General features: G+C 33.9%; 1 protein-coding gene across 2 annotated transcripts in view; it reads left to right on the top strand.

The window, feature by feature from the left end:
• The window catches only part of SHPRH (SNF2 histone linker PHD RING helicase), a 97,104-nt gene that overhangs the window by 46,369 nt on the left and 29,559 nt on the right, over positions 1-21,176 (top strand). For both annotated transcript variants that reach the window (XM_055310135.1, XM_055310136.1), the window contains exons 15-24: positions 1,004-1,092; positions 2,846-2,938; positions 4,870-4,977; positions 5,907-6,049; positions 8,877-9,050; positions 9,353-9,415; positions 10,422-10,647; positions 12,836-12,979; positions 14,498-14,599; positions 21,063-21,134. In XM_055310135.1, coding sequence (XP_055166110.1) covers positions 1,004-1,092; positions 2,846-2,938; positions 4,870-4,977; positions 5,907-6,049; positions 8,877-9,050; positions 9,353-9,415; positions 10,422-10,647; positions 12,836-12,979; positions 14,498-14,599; positions 21,063-21,134 — 1,214 coding nt within the window. The remainder of the gene's footprint in view (positions 1-1,003; positions 1,093-2,845; positions 2,939-4,869; positions 4,978-5,906; positions 6,050-8,876; positions 9,051-9,352; positions 9,416-10,421; positions 10,648-12,835; positions 12,980-14,497; positions 14,600-21,062; positions 21,135-21,176) is intronic.

The following is a 21,176-nucleotide window of genomic DNA, read 5'->3' as shown; positions in this document are numbered from 1 at the left end:
AGTGTGACCGAGTTCCAATAAAACCTTATTCATGGACCCAGAAATTTAATTCCATATAATTTTTCATGTCACAAAATAGCATTCTTTTGAGTTTTTTCAAGTGTTTAAAAAGGCGAAAAACCATTCTTAGCTCAAAATTGCAGAGATATTGTCAGATGTGACCCATGGGCAATAGTTTGCCAACCTGTACTTTAGTTGATACTTTTTAAGTTACTTTATTTGAATGAGCTGCTAGTTATGAGTAATAATAATAATAATAATAATAATAATAAAACATTAATCTCAGACTAATTGTGATTTTTGTGACCAGAAATGGAAAGAAGAATCCTGACATTTTTGGAAAGTAGTTTTTAATTGAAAATCATGCTGGCTACCAAACACAATACCTATTAAAAGGAATAGATTATTTCTTTGAGAATTAAGTGCAGATTGATCATAGTGTTTTGAATATTTATTTTTAAATTTGTTCTTAATTTCAAACATCAAAATGACTACTAATTGGCGCCTTTTAACCTCAGTAAGAGGAAAATCATTTGTCTAAATTAAAAGTTTATACAGACTTTTTCAGTGTAATTTTATTTAAGATTTTATTTATTCATGAGAAACACAAAGAGATAGGCAGAGGGAGAAGCAGGCTCTCATGGAGAGCCTGATACAGGACTCAATCCCAGGATCCTAATATCAAACCTGAGCCAAAGGCAGATGCTCAACCACTGAGCCACCCAGGCATTCCTTTCAGTATAATTTTAAAACACAAGTTTATCTGATTGGTGTTCTGTGCTATGAAATTAATAAACAGAGCTATCATCAGCTTTTTTTTCTTTTATCATCAGCTTTTTTATTGGCACAGTCATATTAATACCAAGTCAGATACCTCTGAAAAGCTGTGAGGTATAATCATTGTTCTATTTACAGTAGATATTTTTAGATAATATATAACTAGATCATATTGGGAGGTAAATATATGACTTTCTTATGTTTTCAATACATTTTAATTCCTCAGGTGAGTATGCCTTGGCAGCAGAACTGTACAGAGAAGTGTTGCGTTCATCTGAGGAACACAAAGGAAAACTCAAAACAGATTCACTCCAAGTAAGTAAACACTAAACAATTTCAACTAGTCTGTTTATTTTATGCAAAATAATTTTTCGTGATCTGATTTAATTTTTGGAGGTATCTCAGGAAGATCTGGATATTTGAATTATAACATTTATCTTTTAAGGGAGAATCTACTATTAATACGACATACAGAACACTAATATCATGTTAAGATCAGATCATTGAAAACTTTTCCTTAACACAATTTGAGCACCACCCTTCTCAGAGAAAACCAAAATCAGTTTCATAGTAAAGGTCTTATTTCATAATGGCATAAACTGTCTTCAATTTACAGTCTTAAGAAAATAGTCTTATGAAATATATCTATCTCTGTATTTAGCAGAATATGTAATATAGGTATATTTCTTCTATTATACGTGCCTTTGTCTATATAGGGTACTATGATTATGCCAAGTGAGTCCAATAAAGTAGAAAGATTGACTGCACAGACTTGATTGATTCGTCTTCTGGGAAATGAGTATGCATGAGCCTAGCAATTACGATAAAAATAAGAATAATGAAAAACATATGAAAACAAGGCTGTGACCTGGATTTGTTGAACTTAAGGGCTGAAAAGGGGAGAAGTTAAAGATGGTGTAAGAAAAAGGAGAAAACTATATCTTTTATCTCTGTATTCAGTACAAGCCAGGCTTCTCAGTATGATATTGAGTTTGCAGCTGGTTAGAGGCTCCCTCTGAAGTCAAGGGCTGTGAGAATAAGTAATTTCCTTTAATTGACTCTTTACTTGGAAAATAGCTACCGGCTAAAGGATAATCAGGAAAGAGTCTTGATAAGATGTGATTTGGGCGACTGATTTGAGACTCTAAAGGTTTACTCTGTCTGGCTACATATTATGGACCATGGTACAGATCTTTGTAGAGTTCATATTTGAAGAGTCACCACAAACGTCTTAGGTCTTTTCAGCATGGCTTCATAGATTATAATAGCCTCAGCAACACTATCAGATTTAGTAGCAACAACAAACCTATAGATGACACTATGGAAATAAAGTGGCAGAAACTCTACTCCTCTTCTCCTGGACTAGGACTTCTGTTGTTTCTTTTTTTTTTTTTTTTTTTAATTTTTTTATTTATTTATGATAGTCACAGAGAGAGAGAGAGAGGCAGAGACACAGGCAGAGGGGGAAGCAGGCTCCATGCACTGGGAGCCCGACGTGGGATTCGATCCTGGGTCTCCAGGATCGCGCCCTGGGCCAAAGGCAGGCGCTAAACCGCTGCGCCACCCAGGGATCCCGGACTTCTGTTGTTTCTTAAACAAGGTTGTGGAATGGATTGGGAAGAATATATGTCCAGTGGATCATATACACAAGGCTCTCTAGATAAATGGTAAATAAGGATCACTTTTATTAATCTTAGTAAATTTAGGCTTGAGTTTCTAATGGGACTTCTTTGTCATTCAGAATCTAGACCTTGGGACCTACATGTTCACATGTTCCTCAGCGAGTATTAGGAGGAGTGTATGGGGGAAAGGGTGAAAACTAAATGCAAGCCTACTTACATTCTGTATGGATAAGGATTACAGAAGTCAGACCTTGGGTTGTAAGCAAATGTGTTTGCCTCATGGAAGGCGGCGGAAATACAAAGGTGACATGCTCCTGAAAAAAAAAAGAAGCACAAGTAGAAAGATGGGCAAGAAGACAGATAAGTCCAGTATGCCTGAATCCAAGAGTGAAGATTAAGCAATCAGCCTGTTTGGCTCTCAAAATTATTGCCTTTTGTGTTTGTAGAGACTACATGCTACCCATAACTTGATGGAATTGTTGGTAGCCAAGCACCCAGGAATACCTCCTACCTTACGAGATGGCAGACTTGAGGAAGAGGTAATTATTTTTTTATTCTGTCTGTAAAGGAATTTTTTTTCAGACTTTATCCTCCATCCATTAATATTTCCTAGGGCATACAACATCTAAATAAAAGTTAATCATATGTTTCCCTCCTGCTTTTATATTCCAGATTTTGCTTTGTGATTTTGGATGGTAGAGAATTGCAGTACTCCATATTATTTTACTTCTTTTGTGAACTACTTGTATATAGATATGGTTGTTGGTAGCCAGCAGCACACGGAAAGAAATAGAAAGGAAGGAGACCTTGTTGATCTTATGGCAGATCTGCAAAAGATATGGCTTATTAGTAAAAATGAAAATCTTTGTGTTTCCTCCACTTTTCTATGTATTACTAAAGGCAATAAATAAACTCAGTATTTTGGTGATATTTTTTGTGTCCTCTCGAAGAAGTTCCTTCTGCAGTGAGTCTTGCCTCATTGGAAGGAATGACATAAATCATTTCACTATAAATTGTTAATGAGTCTATTATGCTAATTCCCTCATGGATTTTTGCTTTTTTTTAAAGTCAAAGAATAGATGGCAAAGCTAATAAAATCAAAAGAGTAGTATATATTATGTTTGATTATTGAACCTGTAAGTGGGACCCTTTTTATTTGAATTAAGATACAAAGGGAGATTGTATAAGTAGGTACAGGCCTTTCTTGATGTTAGATGACAGTCTGAATGTTGGAGTTTTTTGTTTGTGAGCACGGGGAGGGGCAGAAGGAAAGGGAGAAGCAGACTCCCCGCTGAGCAGGGAGCCTAATGCTCAGCTCTGTCCCAGGACTCTGGGATCATGACTTGAGGTGTTGGAGATTTTTGAGTGAAATCTCATTCCCATTGCAGGCATCTGATCTTACATACAATCACTTTTTTAAATGCCTTCAGTGACAAGAAACACTGGCATACTGTCTAGTCTATTAGTAAATAGCTCTAATGACCAAATAATTATAGCCAAGGAATTTTAACAGAAATTAATTGGAAGGTTGTGACAGGAAAAGGAGAAATGCATCATGGAAAAAGGAAAGGGAAAAATGTGTCACACTGGGTAGGTATATTTCTAAGTAGACCACATTATCACTTTTGCCTAATGCTCATAGATTATGAAGCCACAGTTCCAAGAAATCTACTTCAACCACCAACATTTGCAAATGAAGTAACAGAAGCCCAGAGAAGTGAAATGACTGGTCCAAAGAGATATATCTATTGACTTGAACCTCATGAAATTGACATTTTTGTAAATTGAAGGGTCTAGTGTTGGCAGTACATGTGGGTCAACGTACCTCTAATTGGAAGAAGCATTAGGATTTCCTGTTCAGGAGTCTTTTTGGTTTTCTTCCCACTATCTCATGTCCCCTAACACATGTGTTACTGTATACCCTCAAGTATTGTTTCTTTCTTTTTTTTTTTTTTAAGATTTTATTTATTTATTCATGAGAGACACAGAGAGAGAGGTAGAGACATAGACAGAGGGAGAAGCAGGCTGATGGGAGCCTGAAGCAGGACTTGATCCTGGGACCCAGGGATCACAGCCTGAGCCAAAGGCAGATGCTCAGCCAGTCACCCAGGTGTCCCTCAAGTATTGTTTCTAAAATCAGAAATTCTAAAAGATTGCTTTGCCTCATGATTTGAAATACTGTTGTTCTTACCATTCCCCTTTTTTTTTAAATTAAGAAATTAGAAATATAGGAAGCAGACTCTTGGGATTTCTTAAAATTGTGATTTATAAGTAAATGTAGTCTCTTTAATATCTGTTTTAATTTCTAGCATGGGTTTATGTTCTTAACAGTATACTTGTAGAGGTCTATGTTTAAACTATGTTATATAGTTTTACATACATAAATAACCACATTGTTCTCACAATATTATACTAAATTCTTTTTTAGACCTGAAATGAAAGTTTATATTCATTTCCTGTTTCAACACAGGCTAAACAACTGCGAGAGCATTATATGAGCAAGTGTAATACAGAAGTCGCTGAAGCTCAGCAAGCTTTACAGCCCGTGCAGCAGACCATAAAGGAGCTCCAGAGAAAGGTACATCCCCAAAATAACTTCTCTTACCTGTGTTTGTCTCCGTATAGCACTCTGGTTTTTATCTTGGTTTGGAGAAAAACTTGAACTTTCTTATTCATCTTGGAATTCTTAGCACCTTGTATAGTGCCTGTCCTGTAATAAAAAATGTATTTGCTATTCAGAGTATTTGTTGATTAATAAACAGGTGTGTAGATAAATCATGTACTTGGAAGTTGTGCTCTTTTTTTTTTTTTTTATGCTATGATGGGTTTTCTCTTATCTTGTAGACAATAACTTGTCTTTTGAGGAAAGTAAAGACTTCCATAACCTCCTTTTGACCTTAGATATGTATGTTTCTAAAATCTTTTCTTTAAAGATGTCAGAACTTTAGGAGTATTTTTCTTATGGAACACGTGCCATTTGTCATTTCTAAAATTTCTCTTTTATGAAATCAGTAATAAGCCTAAAGGGGCTATCCAAAACACACAGTCTTTTTTTATTTTAACCAGTCACTCCATACTGTATTCTTCCTAATTCATTAATTATTTAGTATTCAGGCATATAATTTTGCCAGTAATCATAGAGTATTATTGAGTTACCATCTAGTTCAATTAGTTGAAGATTAGCAGAATATCTTTATAATACTGAGAAGGAGACCTGTCACCTTTTCAAATATATACAGTGAATACTGAGTTTTCATTTGGTAGTGTATTTTTTTTAGCACAACTGTGTTACTCAGATGTATACAATAAATTCTCATTCATCCACAGTAATTCAGGAAACAGGTGTTCTCGTTAATTATGTATGCAAAAGTTTGTATATAGAGTGTGTATGCTTGTCTCCACCACTGTCTCAATTTCTTTGAGACTAGCATTTATTACTTCCTTTGAATTTTTCACAGCACCTTTCCCAGTGATAGAAACAGTGAGCTGTTGTTGTCCTCTTTACAGATTTATTCTAATTCTCCTTGGTGGCTGAATGTGATCCACAGAGCAATAGAATTTGCTATTGATGAGGAACTTGCTCAGCGAGTGCGAAATGAAATAACAAGCAACTACAAGCAACAAATTGGCAAGCTTTCTATGTCAGAGAAGTAAGAAAACAGTACAAAATAGAATAACTTTATGAGTAATGACCCCAAATATTCAGATCATTTAATGTTAAGAGGTGGAATTAACTATCAAACATACTGTGATTATGAATATCTGGATTTTACCTATTGTTAAGAGTACATTTCAAACAAATATTAGATATAAGCCTGAAAGAGGAAACCTGTCTTCTGTATGTTAGTCATTTTTAAATAGTCCATTTCTACTGCTTTTTAAATCTACTTAAAGTATATTCATTGTACCTCTGCTAGATGCCCCAAAGCCAACTATAAGCAAAGTCTTGATATAGACTTTGTTTTGGAGAAATTTGTCCTTGAGGTTAGGCATTCATGCTTCCACTTTGTAATTCACCCACAAAGAGCTAAGCATCATAGCATTACAGTAGTTCAGGTTTTATGTTGTAAAATTACCTGCTCTCTGCCCCATCTTTCTTCTCATCAACACTCATCATTCTTCAGGGTTCTTTGTAGGTAAGTTGGGTTGTTGCTTTTTGTATAACTGGTGAGTAATTTTTCCCAAAGACCAACTTATTCTTTATCAGTAGTATCCACAGTGGTTTAACTCAAAGGAATATCACTCTAATGTGGGAACTTGAAGTATTGTGGCAGGTCTATTGATTGTAGGTAGGGGACAGAGAGAGGATCTTTTATTGCTTCTTAGATCACATCCTAGTATAAGGTCAGCCTTGGGATTAATGTTAGTTTTTCAGTGAAAAATTCAGCATAAGAATATCTTTCAGATGTTTTAAAGTGTTTTCTTTTACTTTTAAAAGCCTTTCTTTTAAAATGCCTGCTAAAACCCTAAAGATATATGCTACATTTTCCATGTGTCATTACTAATTTAGATTTACAGTCATCATCTTTTTCACCATACAGAACTGGACAGGCTTCATTTCTGAGGTATATGCAGTACATTATACTCTTGAGTGCACTTCCTTTTTCCCTGGTAAACCCAGGAGTCACCGTTCCAGGATAAATTGTCATTTAAGTCATGATTCATTTTATCAAGTTTTAAAGCTGATATGTTTTGCCAGCATTGTGGAATCAGTTGATAAAATCGTAAAATTATTTTGAAGTTGTTTTTCTTAAATCACATAGAAACTACTTAAAAGTTGCAAATTGTTATTTATGAGAATGTAGCCCCTTGTAAAAGTCGAGGTCCCAGTGCTATAAAATGACCAGTAGGTAATGTAAAACATGCCATTTATTACACATTTTTTCTTCAGAAACATTAGACATAAATAGAAAGTAATAAACACTTTTAAAGTAAAATTTTTAATGTATAGTTTATCATCTAGGTGAGTTAATATTTTTTGTATTGCATCTACGTTCAAAGATCATTTTAATACTGGGGCTGTGTTTTTCAGTGAGATCCATATCTGTGAAGCCAAATTTTCATGTTTGCTTCTTAACCAATTCTTAGAAAAGCAAAACCTTAGTTTTTCTTAGATTAAGAGCACAGGTAGATTCTCGAGTCAGACTGCCTATGTTCATAATCCAGCCAGTTCCACCACTTACTAGCTTTCTGACCTTGGGAAGGTTAGATAAGCTGTTAGTTTCGTCATCTATAAAACCACACAGCATTGTTGTGAAGATTAGCAAATTAATGTCTGCAAAGTGCTTGTGTATTTAGGATAGTACCTACCAATAATATGTTGATTATAACATATTCTTCTTTTTCACTTAAAGGACCTGCAAGAAAGAATATTGCTGAAATAGTTAAATGCTGATGTATGATCATTTTTTAGCCCCTGTTGCATAATTTATGAATAATAGTAAATAATACTGATGTGAATAATATATAATATACCTAACCTAGTTGTGTTCTTGTATCCCTGTGCAAATTCTTTCAGAAATTATTGAGCCACCCAGGGATACCCCATTTCACTCAGTTTTAAGAGTTAAGAGGGCAGCCTGGATGGCTCAGTGGTTTAGCGCCACCTTCAGCCCAGGGCGTGATCCTGGAGACACGGGATTGAGTCCCACATTGGGCTCCCTGCATGGAGCCTGCTTCTCCCTCTGCCTGTGTCTCTGCCTCTCTCACTCTCTGTATCTCTCATGAATAAATAAATAAAATCTTTAAAAAAAAAAAAAGTTAAGGGCATTGTGTTTGGGTTTAACTCCTAATTCTGCTACATGATCACTTTGTAATTTTAATTAAATTATTTTAATTCATTAAGCTTCATAACATGAGCACAATAGTATCTGTTGAGATTATACAGGTAAAGAGCTTGGCAAAATGCTTGACATCATATAATAAATGTTTAACAAAATGTATATACATGTAAATAATATGTATATAGTAAAATATATGTGATGATATACATATACACACACATCGTGTATATGTATATATGTATTTATAAACTCTTTGTAGCAAGCAATATAATTCTTGGCTGTTTTTCTTCTTTTTTCTCAATTTTTCTCTTTATTTTTCATCCTGCAGTCACCTCTCCATATAAAGCAAGGATTTCAGGAGGGACATTAGTGGTCAGTTGTTATTAAAAAAGAAATAATGTCTCAGTCTTGGTCTTTCAAAGACATGTGAGACAGAGACAGGTTTCACAGACTCTTTTTCAGTTCCTGAGGACAGAGACTATCAAAATTTTGATATATTTTATAGTAAATAACCCGATGTTATTATACCTTATCTACTAATAGATTGAACATACCACTAAGGTAAATTCAGTCAAGGTAGGCTAAATAAAATGTTGCAGTTTCTTTAATATTTTATTTGGCAACCATTTTCTGAATTTGAGGGAATTGACATATTCTTCTTTGTGTTGTGTGTGATGCTGGTGATGGAAACTAGGTTCCACGACTGCAGAGGTCTTCAGTTCTTACTTACAACACAAATGGAAGAGCTAAATAAATTCCAGAAGCTAGTAAGAGAGGCTGTAAAAAACCTGGAGGGACCTCCATCTCGTAATGTTATTGAATCGGCGACAATCTGCCACCTCCGACCAACCAGACTTCCTCTCAACTGGTAGGTAATAGGAGAAGTCATGCAATGAAATGGCATCACCCCATTAAGCTAGGTTTCTTCTGAGAGAATAAACAGTAGCTCATCTAATAAAGGTTTTTTTCATTTAAATTCAGACGAAGTGGAAAGAAACATAGTGTTAATCTAACTTTTAAAATACCACATACTGAAAACTATTTTTTTCTTAAATGGTATACGGATTGTAAAGAATAAAATGAAATATAAAATACTAAGCCACTTTTAGAAATTGCCTGATTGCTAGTTATCTCTGTAAATATTTCTCTGATCATTTCTTTCTTTTACAGCTGTGTCTTTTGTAAGGCTGATGAATTGTTCACAGAATATGAATCAAAGCTGTTTTCCCACACGTGAGTTCTCTGATTGATTACCATCAGGAGAATGAAATGTTTACAAGACTTGGTGTTTTGATTTATAAGACTATGTATTTTCCTCACAGTAACTTTCCTGCGTTTTTTCTTTAATTACATCAATTCAGTGAATTTTGGCATGTCATCATTTAACATGTTCGGTTTCACTTATACGAAGTTACTTCCAAATGTTCATGTCATCTAGTAATGTGTGATGAAGAAACAGTTTAGGGAAGTGACAGACTTTTGAGTCCAACACTTTTCAACTCCAATCCCTGCCCATATTGTGGGCAGATTGCCTCTGTAAGTCTCAGTATCCTTATTCATGAAATGAAAATAGAAATGCTTACCTCATTGAGTTTTTTATGAATATTAAATTTTGAAGTGCACATAAGTGCTTAGCGCATAGTATGTGATACATAGTAAGAGTTCTGTAAAAGGTTAGCTGTCATTATTTAATATACTTTGTCTACACAAATTTGAAGATCTCATTCCGTGTCAAGAATTAAGGTACCTCGTAAGTGCTTAATAGCTATGATAATTAGCAAAATTATTCCTGTTTTACAAACAAATTAAGAAAAGGCTAAGTTCTGATTGCCTTGAAAAAGATTGACAGTGTACTTTGTGATCATCTTATGGTTTGGTCTGGTTTTGTTTTGCTTTTGCATGGTTGGTGGTAGTGATGGTAGTTTGTGTTTTGTATTATGATAATTCTCAGAGCTAGATTTTAGCATGAAAATTTATAGCCATTTTTTATCATGTCACATTGCTGTCAAGATACTGGACAAATTTATGATGCCTTCAGCATTTTTAGGATTGCTGTAGTTTTCTAAAGACTTGTAAGCATGATCTTGTAGACATGAAAACAACTGAAACTGAACAACTGAAAGTTGTTGATGAAAAGTTATTGACCTTGCTTCTCTCTTGCCTCTGCCAGTAGGATTTTTATAATGCTTGTTAAACCACTGACAGTAATTACTATTGTTTTGTTCTCCTATGTTTTCAGAGTCAAAGGCCAGACTGCAATATTTGAGGAGATGATAGAGGATGAAGAAGGATTGGTGGATGATCGAATACCCACCACAAGCCGGGGTCTGTGGGCAATAAGTGAAACAGAGCGGTCTCTGAAAGCATTGCTCTCATTTGCAAAATCACATAGATTTGATGTTGAATTCATTGATGAAGGAAGTACTTCAATGGACCTTTTTGAAGCATGGAAAAAGGAATATAAGGTACAGTATTTCTGTATTTTTTCCAATATTGAAATTTTTTCTTCCTTATATTAATTTTAATTACTACTTGACTTTGCTTTTTTCAAAGAGTTTTTAAAAATCTGTTTTACAGACTTGAAGTATCCTAATTTGTTTCCCTAAAATGTAATGATTGTAATGAAAAAAATAAATACAATAATACTGAATAAATAAGGAACTTCCCATATATTAAATTACTAAAAGATAGTCATTATTAAAATGAAATAGATACAAAGCCTTTTATTTAGCTGTAAAAGTGTTTCATTCTATTCTTAGCTTGATCTTACACTGCAGGTCTGTGAAATTGGAGTTTTGTTTTCATTGTGTTTTGTTTTGCTTTTGCTCTGTGAATAACAACCAAACGTCAATTATTTTTTTAAGATTTATTTATTTATTTATTCATGAGAGAGACAGAGAGAGGGAGAGAGGGAAAGACATAGGCAGAGGGAGAAGCAGGCTCCCTACAGGGAGCCCGATGTGGGACTCATCCCAGATTCTGGGATCACGCCCTGAGCTGAAACAGACGTTCAACCACTGAGCCATCTAGGCGTCCTCAAACATCAATAATCCTTTTTTTTTTTTTAAACATCAATAATCTTGAAGATTGGAGAACATAATAAATATTTCTCAGCTTACAAGACTGGAAACCATTGCAGTTAATAAAGTAGAAAGTGATCCTTTATATTTTGATAATTTTATATACCACAGCTTTGTACTTGAATGAGATTCCAAAATTCATTAATTTTAAATTATTCTTTATATTTGGAGTTGTTATCCATCATCCTGTTTTGCAGGTGAGATGGGTGAGGAAATGAAAAAACTTTCATTTATAATACTATAATTCCATTTATATCCTTTTTTAAAATCTGAAGTTCTTGACTTTTAAAGCAAGATAAAAATTTCTATCCAGGAGGAGAAAATATGCTATCTGTAACATCATTTCATATGTTTGATAAACTGAGGAATAATAATTTTATAGTTAAAGTCATTGATTCATAATAATTATTTTTCTTCTCACATTATTATTCTAAATGCAAACGCACATTAATTACAACAAGCAGTGAGAAGAAGACAGTGCTATATACAGTGTCCAGTTGTCCCTGCATTTTTCCTCTGGGCTTATTTTGATGACAGACTATGTTTCAGAGGATTGCCTATTATACAGTGTTCTCAGATCTTTGAATTTTTTCTCTATAACGTTGCAGACTGAACTCTTGTACAGCAATGCAAATTAATAAGCTAATATTAGACATATTAGTCAGGGTCTACCTCAAAGTATAGTGTTAGTGAAGAAAGCATATCAAAAATTTTATACCAACTGATAACATTTCTATAAATTTCAGAAACTTGTATAACCTAATTATTAAGAATGTGTAGATTAGTATAACTCCAATGAAAAGTACAGAATGTCTAATTCAGAATAGTGGTTAGTCCATTGTAGGAGTTGAAGGAAGAATGTGCGAGGAAAGAGGGATGCAGTTGATCAGGAACAGATTTTCCAAGGCATTTATAGTGTTCTCTTTCTTAAATTGGATGTTAAGTGCTCAGTTGTTTATTTTAGTATTCTCATTACCATATGTACATATTATTTTGAAAATGTGAAATATTTTATAATAAAAAATATTTCTGGGGATCCCTGGGTGGCGCAGCAGTTTAGCGCCTGCCTTTGGCCCAGGGCGCGATTCTGGAGACCCAGGATCAAATCCCACGTCGGGCTCCCGGTGAATGGAGCCTGCTTCTCCCTCTGCCTCTCTCTCTCTCTCTCTCTCTCTCTCTGTGTGTGTGTGTGTGTGTGACTATCATAAATAAATAAAAAATTAAAAAAAAATAAAGAGATCATGGTCTCTTTTAAAATATATATATATATATTAAGAAAGCAGAGATTCCACCAGGCTAGTATTGACCTGTAAAGATCTTTGGTCTCACCAAAATATCTTTGGGTATTCTGTTCCTAAGAGTCTAAAGGCAAAATATTCTATAGGGGCCTATAGAGGTTATTCAGTCATATGTCCTCATCCTAAAAAGTGGCCCCAAAATTGCTTGTATCATAGACACTTAATGAAAAAAAGTATATCTTAGAGCTCACTGAAGACTTTGAATCATGGCACATTTTGGTGGTCTTAACCAATTTTAATTCTGCTTACCAGTCTTTGTGTTTTCTGTTTTCCAGTTACTTCATGAATATTGGATGGCTCTGAGGAATCGCGTGTCTGCTATTGATGAACTTGCAATGGCTACAGAACGACTAAGAGTGCGTCATCCTAGGGAGCCAAAGCCCAACCCACCCGTTCTTCATATCATTGAACCACATGAGGTAATTTGCAAATAAATCACACAAACACAGCCAATAGGTGTCACAAAAATCCGAGGTCCATAGAAGAGTTAAGACAGTCATCTCTTCCATAAGAATGTATTTAGTCTCTGCTCTTAGTTTTAGCCATATAAAAGTGTTTGGTTTTATAAGTCAGTATGGACAAGGATGAACAATGTCTAACACATGCATAGAATTCACTATTTAGTTTTGTTTCTCTTCAGATTGCATATTCATGTGTTTCTGAGTACCTTCTGTATGCCAAAATCTAAAGGTGGTCTTAGTCAGTTTTAGACATATGTCCTTCTTACCTTAGTTTTTTTCAGAAAACTTTTCTTTTGCATTTCTTTTCTTTTGCATTTTCTTTTGCATTGCTTTTCTTTTGCATTTTTCCTTTGCTACTGATAAGCAAATATTAACAACTTATCTTCTAATAAGTCCTCTTTATATCCCAGGATTAAAAAATGACTCTCCCAACCTTTTCCTCCCATATTAAAATATAATTCTCTTTATAAATTTATTCCTTGTGTATTTGTTGTTGTTGTTGTTGTTTTGTTTTGTTTTAAGTAGACTCCATGGCCAGCATGGATCCCAATGCAGGGGCTTGAACTCATGACCCCCAGATCAAGACTTGAGCTGAGATCAAAGCCAGATGCTTAATCAGCTAAGCCACCCAGGCACCCCGTTTTATCTTTTAAATCTTTTTCTTTTTTTTTTTCTTTTTTTTTAAGATTTTGTTTATTTATTCATAGAGACAGAGAGAGAGGCAGAGACACAGGCAGAGGGAGAAGCAGGCCTCCTACAGGAAGCCCGATGTGGGACTCAATCCCAGGTCTCCAGGATCACACCCCAGGCTGCAGGCAGCGCTAAACCGCTGTGCCACCGAGGCTCCCCTAAATCTTTTTCTTTCAATAAAGCTTAGTAACTGTGCCTTAGAAAAATTTTTAAATACTCATTTTACACTATCTCAACTTTTAAAATATGAATTGTCAGTAATTTTTTTGTGTGTAATCAAGTTTCTTTTATTTTTATAATCTTCATTCTATTTTCTACTGGGCAAAAGAGATATGGGTGTGGGTGTGAGTATGCATATACAGGAAGAGTCTTCCCTAGGTTTCATAAAATAACTCTTACCAAAGCAGCAGATCATTTAGGTTTTCTTTATCCCATGGATATATTACTGAAAAATGATAACAAATAGAATTTGGGTGGATTTTTATCCAACTTAAAGTATATAGGGAAATTTCCTATTTATTTATTTATTTATTTTTATTTATTTATTTATTTTTTTTTGGAAATTTCCTATTTAAAAGAATTTTGTATTGAATTTTGTCTTCTATAGAGCTCTGTGTGTGTATTTCCTTTTAAAATATCTAGTATCCATTTGGCAAAATTGAGTTTTCACATGTCAGTGGGTTTTCTTAAAATAGGACACAAATTACTGAGGAAGAACTGTAATGTTTATTATAATTTTACCATTTTATAAGAGAGAATAAAGAGTTGTTTTGTTTTGTTTTTTAGGTAGAACAAAATCGTATAAAACTACTAAATGATAAAGCCGTTGCTACTTCACAGCTTCAGAAAAAACTTGGGCAGCTTCTTTACCTAACTAACTTGGAGAAGGTATTGTGTTTAAAAGATGCTACTTTTTCCCATGCTATATATCAATAAACTTTAGTGACTCCTTCCATTTAATCTCTTAGTCCCATAATTAATGGTACAGGGTTTTCTTTAATCTTTTGTTTGTATTAATTATATTAGAATACTAGTTATGTCTGTAGTAGCTACACAAATCACAACAGGTGAACCTATAGAAAATATAAGTTACCAGATTATATAAAGGATGCGCAGTTTAGAATATAGAACAATGTAAACAGACTGTTGTTCAGAATCTTGAATAGTGAAAGTATTACAGTATACCTCTGGGCAAAGGTTGCATTGCATAATCTATATGTACATATATGTGCAACATTAATGCGTAAATAAATTTTTTTCAATTTGTTATTTGGAGCTATTAAATATTTGGAAGGCTACTAAATCAGAAGATATAATGATTAATTATTTAATGTAATTTAAAACACATTTTCTGAGTTGTGAGCAATGTATTATATTGGACATTGATGAATAGTTCAATTTTATTGCAGGGATAAATGGCTGTTGGCAGTACCTTATCAGAAAGATAGATTTTTGGATAGGATAAATGAAGGAAGGCAGTAGACTAGAGTTGGTACTGAAAACTCATACAAAAAAAAAAGAAAGAAAGAAAGAAAACTCATACAAAATACAGTAAAGTGAATCAATAAATCCTAGCGTGGATAAAATGAAAAGTTGGACATTCATATAAGTAAAATAACATGGTAGTTAAGAAGAAGACTTTGGGACCCAGTTCAGGTTTGGATCTTAACACCAGTATTTTTTACATATGAGACTTTTATTCAAGTTATTTACCTCTGTTTGCCTCATCTGTAAAATGAGAATAACAACATTCTGTTGTAGGACTCTCTTCAGGACTGTATGAAATTAATATACATGAAATGCTAGAGCCGTTCCTCATTTATTAAGCACTTTCTAGGTCTTTATTAATTAATATTATCGTATTGTTGCTGATATTACTATGATGACTGCTAGTATTATCCTGGCAGGAGAAAATGATTGGGGGAAAAAATTTTAAGATTTATTTGAGAGGAAAAAAAAAAAAAAAAGATTTATTTGAGAGAGAGAGAGCATGAGTGAGTGTGGGAGGGGAGGGGCAGAGGAAGAGGGGGAGAGAGAATCTCAAGCCAACTCCAAACTGAGCACAGAGCCCTGCCACCTCACATCCCTGAAGTGGTGACCTGAGCCAAAATCAATAATAGGACACTTAACTGACTGAGCCACCCAGTTACCCTAGATGGGGCAAACTTTTAAAAGTCAGTTTCACACAAAGTGCTAGCATTAGAGAAATAACATTTGGAAAAATTTCTTGATGTTCCTGAATGTGAGTTTTGAATATTAGTTTTTTATACTTTAAATGTGAAAGTCAAAACTAAGAGATAATTAATTGTTAGTTATAGGATATAAATTGATATCCATCCTGTATTTGTTGAATCGTTTTTAAAAGAATAAAAATTCTAAGGTTATACTCTGCCTTGAAAATCCAATTCAGTTAATAATGTAAGAAAAAACATTATGAAGGAAAAATCAAATTAAACTGATACCATTTCCTGCCAACAAGTAGGCAGAGATTTTTAAAACAACACTCCACAGTGGTAAAAGGACAGTGAATGGATATTTTGTATATTACCAATGGAAATATAAATTTATATAGCCCTTTCTTCAAAATACTTTAACATGTATTAACAATTTTAGAGAATTCATATCCTTTAAACAGTAGTTCTTAGAACTTTTCCTGAATACTCTAAAGATACAGAAATTTGGGAAGTGAATTAAACATAAAGATAGTTATTGCAGTGTTATTTATAATAGTAAAAACTAGAAGACCAAGTGTCCAATGAAAAGTACTGTATTTCCATATAAAGTCATGAATTATTTGCATATAAAGTCAATGAGGTTATGGTATAAATATTGTAAATGGTGTTTTCAGAAAATAAATGAGATAAGAATGCTCATGTTAGAAAGTTGAGAGAAAAAAATAAAATTATAAATGGAGTATAATCCCAATTTTATGTGACTATGTTTAATTAAATAAAAAATAATAAACTAAGCAAATTTTTCTATTTTCTGGCAATCACCAGATACAAAAGTAAGCACCTATGATGTATAGGTATTATAATAGGAGTTTGAGACAGACTTGGTCCTTAGCCTCAAGCAACTTAATGTAATTTGATGTTGACAGATCATAGACACTAATCAAATTGTGATTTAATAAGTTGTTAGTGATTCAACCAACTTGGGAAATAAAATATAAATTAATTATTTAAAGCAGAATGACATACATTCAAGAGTTCTGAGGAAATTTAAAGGTGAACATTTTATATTGTTGATCAAGTAACAAAAAACTGGTAAATTTCTAGTAAAATTTCAAAGCATAAGGGAGATCTCCAATAAATAAATATTGAATCACTATGCTATATACCTGAAATTAATCTGTGATGTGTCAGTTAGATCTCAATTAAAAAAATGGGTTCTTCAGAAGAAATTTTCTGAATACTAAGCAACCACACAAGATCTTTGTTTGGGGACTGCTACTTCTCATATGAGAATAGCAGTGATGTCTGGCCATTACCTTATTAACATCTTATTTTTAAATTAGTGGAGACTTGTGGAAGCAAAAAGGTTGAGGTGAAATGACATTCCAGGGAAGGAAGAGCTCTTTCTAGGTGAGCTGAGATTGCTGGCTATTGTCTTGCCTGAAAACATTTGCGGTATCTGGATACAGGCTGAGATTAAGGTCAGTATTGCAGAGGGTCTCAAATAGGAGAAAGAAATCAGTAGAATTTTTGGTGGCCAGGTGAGTTAGTGTTACACTTTGGAACTTTGAGGAGCTTCAGATACACAACAAACTTCACGCTGAGTGATAAGGGTTACATGACAGCTGGGCCTGAACTAGAAATACAGTGAAATCTCAGTTTCACAGCACTTAGGAAATAGTTCCTCCCCAAGGGAGCAAGGGGCCAACAATAAACATGTAACGGGTCTTATCCTTGAGACATTTAAAACTTGGTGGCTTGATTTTGAACATACCTTACAACCCATCCCCAAAACTAGCTCAGTTTTTTACTGAATTGAGATAATCAGCCACTCACGCATCAACCTAACTGCCTACTGAGGTAGAGGCAATCCTCTGTGGAGAAAAATAACATTTAATTTTGTCCGTGCAGTTTGTTGTGTAAATAAACTAGGAAGTGTAGCGTACAATAGGAAATTACAAGAAACATGAAGGGTAGGAAAATGTGACCAGTAATTAAAAGGGGAAAGATGGACAATCAAAGCAGATCTACACATAATCCAGATTGTGGACATAGCAGGAAAGGACTTTAATTATGATTCATACATGAAAGGGGAAATTCTGGACATTATAGATAAAACAAACTAGAATGTATACAGTAGAATCAAATGGACATTTTGGAAAGGCAAAATCCAATCCTGAAATTAAAAACTCATTGGATGGTGACTAGACCCAGAAGTAGGGAATTCAGGTGTAATTCAACCAAAAATATTGAGTTTGAAAAAACATAAATAAAAATAAAGAACCGGATATAGCGAAAAAGATGTGGGACACAGCCATATGATTGGCATACATGTCATTGAAGTTCCAGGAGAACAAGAGGTAAATGGTACCAGAGCAACCTGAATAGATAATGGCTGAGAGTTTCCCCAAACTGATGAAAGACAATAAAATAATGCCTTATAGATTCAACAAGCTCAAAGAATCCAAACAAAATAAAAATATTTTTTTAAAAAACACCTACAAGTATCATAATCAAACTGTGAGAAACCAAAAATCAAGAAAAAAAGTTTTAAGCAATTAGAATTGGGACAAAAAAGACATAATACTTTCAAAGGAGCACCATAAAACTGGTGACTCTACCTTCTCCTTGTTGACTACACAGAGAAACTGTTTGCTTTTAGCATTTTAAAGATGACATTCCACTATTGCCAGGTTTCAATGGTTTTATGCTGTGCAACCAGGTAGCAGTGGAACAGCATCTTTAGAATGCTGTTTTGAAAAACGAAATTAAGATGTTTTTAGATAAACAAAAACTTAAAGAATTCCTTCCCAATAGATTCACTCTATAACAAATATTAAAGGAGGTTCTTTGAATCGAAGGGAAATTATCCCAGATTGAAAGATGGACGTGCAGGAAGGAGGAATGCAGGGCAAAAGAAAGCCTAAGTATACAGGTAAATAGAAAATACTGATTGTGCAAAGCAGCATGCCAATGTATAGGATATAAAACACACACAGAACTGAAATACCTAACACAGAGGAAGAAGGTAATAAGCCGATACAAGCTATCACAAGATTCTTTCCTATGTCAGCCAAATGGATAGAAAAAAATCAGTAAAGATAGCTAACATTTGAACACTAAACAACGATGACCTAATCGACAAAGCAGCTATAAAATGCACTCTTTTTTTTAAAGATTTTATTTATTTACTCACGAGAGACACAGAGACAAAGGCAGAGGGAGAAGCAGGCTCCCCAAAATTCCCGTATGTGGGACTCAATCCCAGATCCTGGGATCACGCCCTAAGACACTCAACTGCTGAGCCACCCAGGCATCCCAAAATATACTTTTCTTAACGGTACATGGAACATTTACGAAAATAGACCTTGTGCTGATTCAAAGAGCAACTCTTAAAATTTTTAAAGGATTGAAATTCTACAAGATTATGTTTCCTGACAAAAGAGGAATTAAACTAGGAATGAATATGGAAAGATAGCCAGATGAATCTCCAAATATTCAGAAATTAACACACTCCTAAATAACTTGTGAGTTAAAGAAATCACAATTAGAAAATGTCCTGAATTGAACATATGACAATGTGCAGATAAGATGCACTTAGAAGAAATTTATAACTTTAAATCAGGGATCTGCAAAATACTATACATGGGCCAAATCCAGCTCACTACCTGTTTTGTATTCATAGTATAAAGTTTTGTTGGACTCATTTCCTTACATATTGTTTATGGCTGCTTTCATGCTACAATGGCAGAGTTGAGTAGTTGCAACAGAAACCATATGGCCACAAAGCCTGCAGTATTTACAACTAGGCCCTTTATGGAAAAATAGTAATTCTTGCTCTAAGTACATTTTTTAAAAAGAGATGTTGTAAATTATGAAAAATAGCTTACAAAAATGCTGCCTAATGCCCCATATTGTATGCATCCCCATGGATGATCTCCCATACTGACTCTAGGTTTTATCATATGACCTGGTTTTGGCCTGTGACATAAGCACGGAGATGTAAAAAATACATGTACATTGGAGTTTTCACAATCTTATTGCTCTTTGGAACTTTGAGTCTTTGTGAAGCAGCCCAGATTACCTTTCTTCAGGAGCAGAAATCTCAGCTTAGCCCTTTCTTCAGACCAGCTAGTCTCCCAGCTGCTAGACATCAACATGAGGCCATAATGGACCATCCAGCCCCTCAGAACTCAGTCCACACCCAGATCACTCAGGTGACCTGTAGAATCACGAGAAACTCATGTTTGAGCCACTAAGATTTTAGGTGGTTTCTTATATATTATCTGAAACAGAAATCAGTAATAGAAGAAAAAATTCAATTTAAAAAAAACTCGTTATGTTTTAGTTAATGGAATTGTTTTGAGCCTATAGAGTTACTGAATCTATGCACAATTTACTTTTTTTTTTACTACTTAACAAAAGTCAAAAGATAATCAAAACCAATTTTTTAAAAATATTTGGTTGATGAAACCACAGACTTTAAACTTCAATGATCAATGAGTCTAATTTACTTTTCTTTATGTTTTCCTCAGTATTAATATTAAAACCTGCCCATGACTTTGAGTTAAAAATTTTTGTAATAGTTTTAAAGATATTTTGAAGAGAACTGTTATATTTCAATATAATTTCCAGGCAAAATAGGTCTCAAATCAGATATTTCTGCTCTCTAGTTATGTGCTTTGCCTTAATGAGATTACAAAATGAGAAGAAACGCATATTAGTAAGGAGATATGTAAATAAATGCTGCCTCTTCCCAAGTCTGTGATCACATGTCCGGTGGATGCACAGAATAAATATTGTCTGTATAGTATTTAAGGGGCCTTTATTTCAGAATTCCAAATTGTATTTTTTTAAATAATACATATACAAAATCTAGCTTAAAAGTAAAATTTTGAGAATTTATCTGTTATAATTTGCCTTTCATTTTGCCTTAGTCACAAAAATTCGTAATATAGTAACTTTAATAAACTCTAATGACAGTTATTTCCATTTTTTATTTGTTCCTTGAATGTTATTTGTAAATCCCAGGAATATTAAGTAATACATTACTAAATCACCTTAATTATCAGGTTATTTAACTAGCAATTGCCAGCATTTACTTTTATAGATGAGTTATAAAGTGCATATCAGATTTTAAAATGCAACTAATCTTTTTTAATTATTTTTTTGAACAGTCTCAAGATAAAACATCAGGAGGCATTAATCCAGAACCTTGTCCAATCTGTGCTCGGCAGCTGGGAAAACAGGTGAAATAATAATAAGTATCATATGTATTTATAAGATGCTTT

This window comes from Nyctereutes procyonoides, unplaced genomic scaffold (genome assembly GCF_905146905.1).
Source record: "Nyctereutes procyonoides isolate TBG_1078 unplaced genomic scaffold, NYPRO_anot_genome, whole genome shotgun sequence".
NCBI lineage: Eukaryota > Metazoa > Chordata > Mammalia > Carnivora > Canidae > Nyctereutes > Nyctereutes procyonoides.
This window is presented reverse-complemented; position numbering and strand designations above follow the sequence as displayed.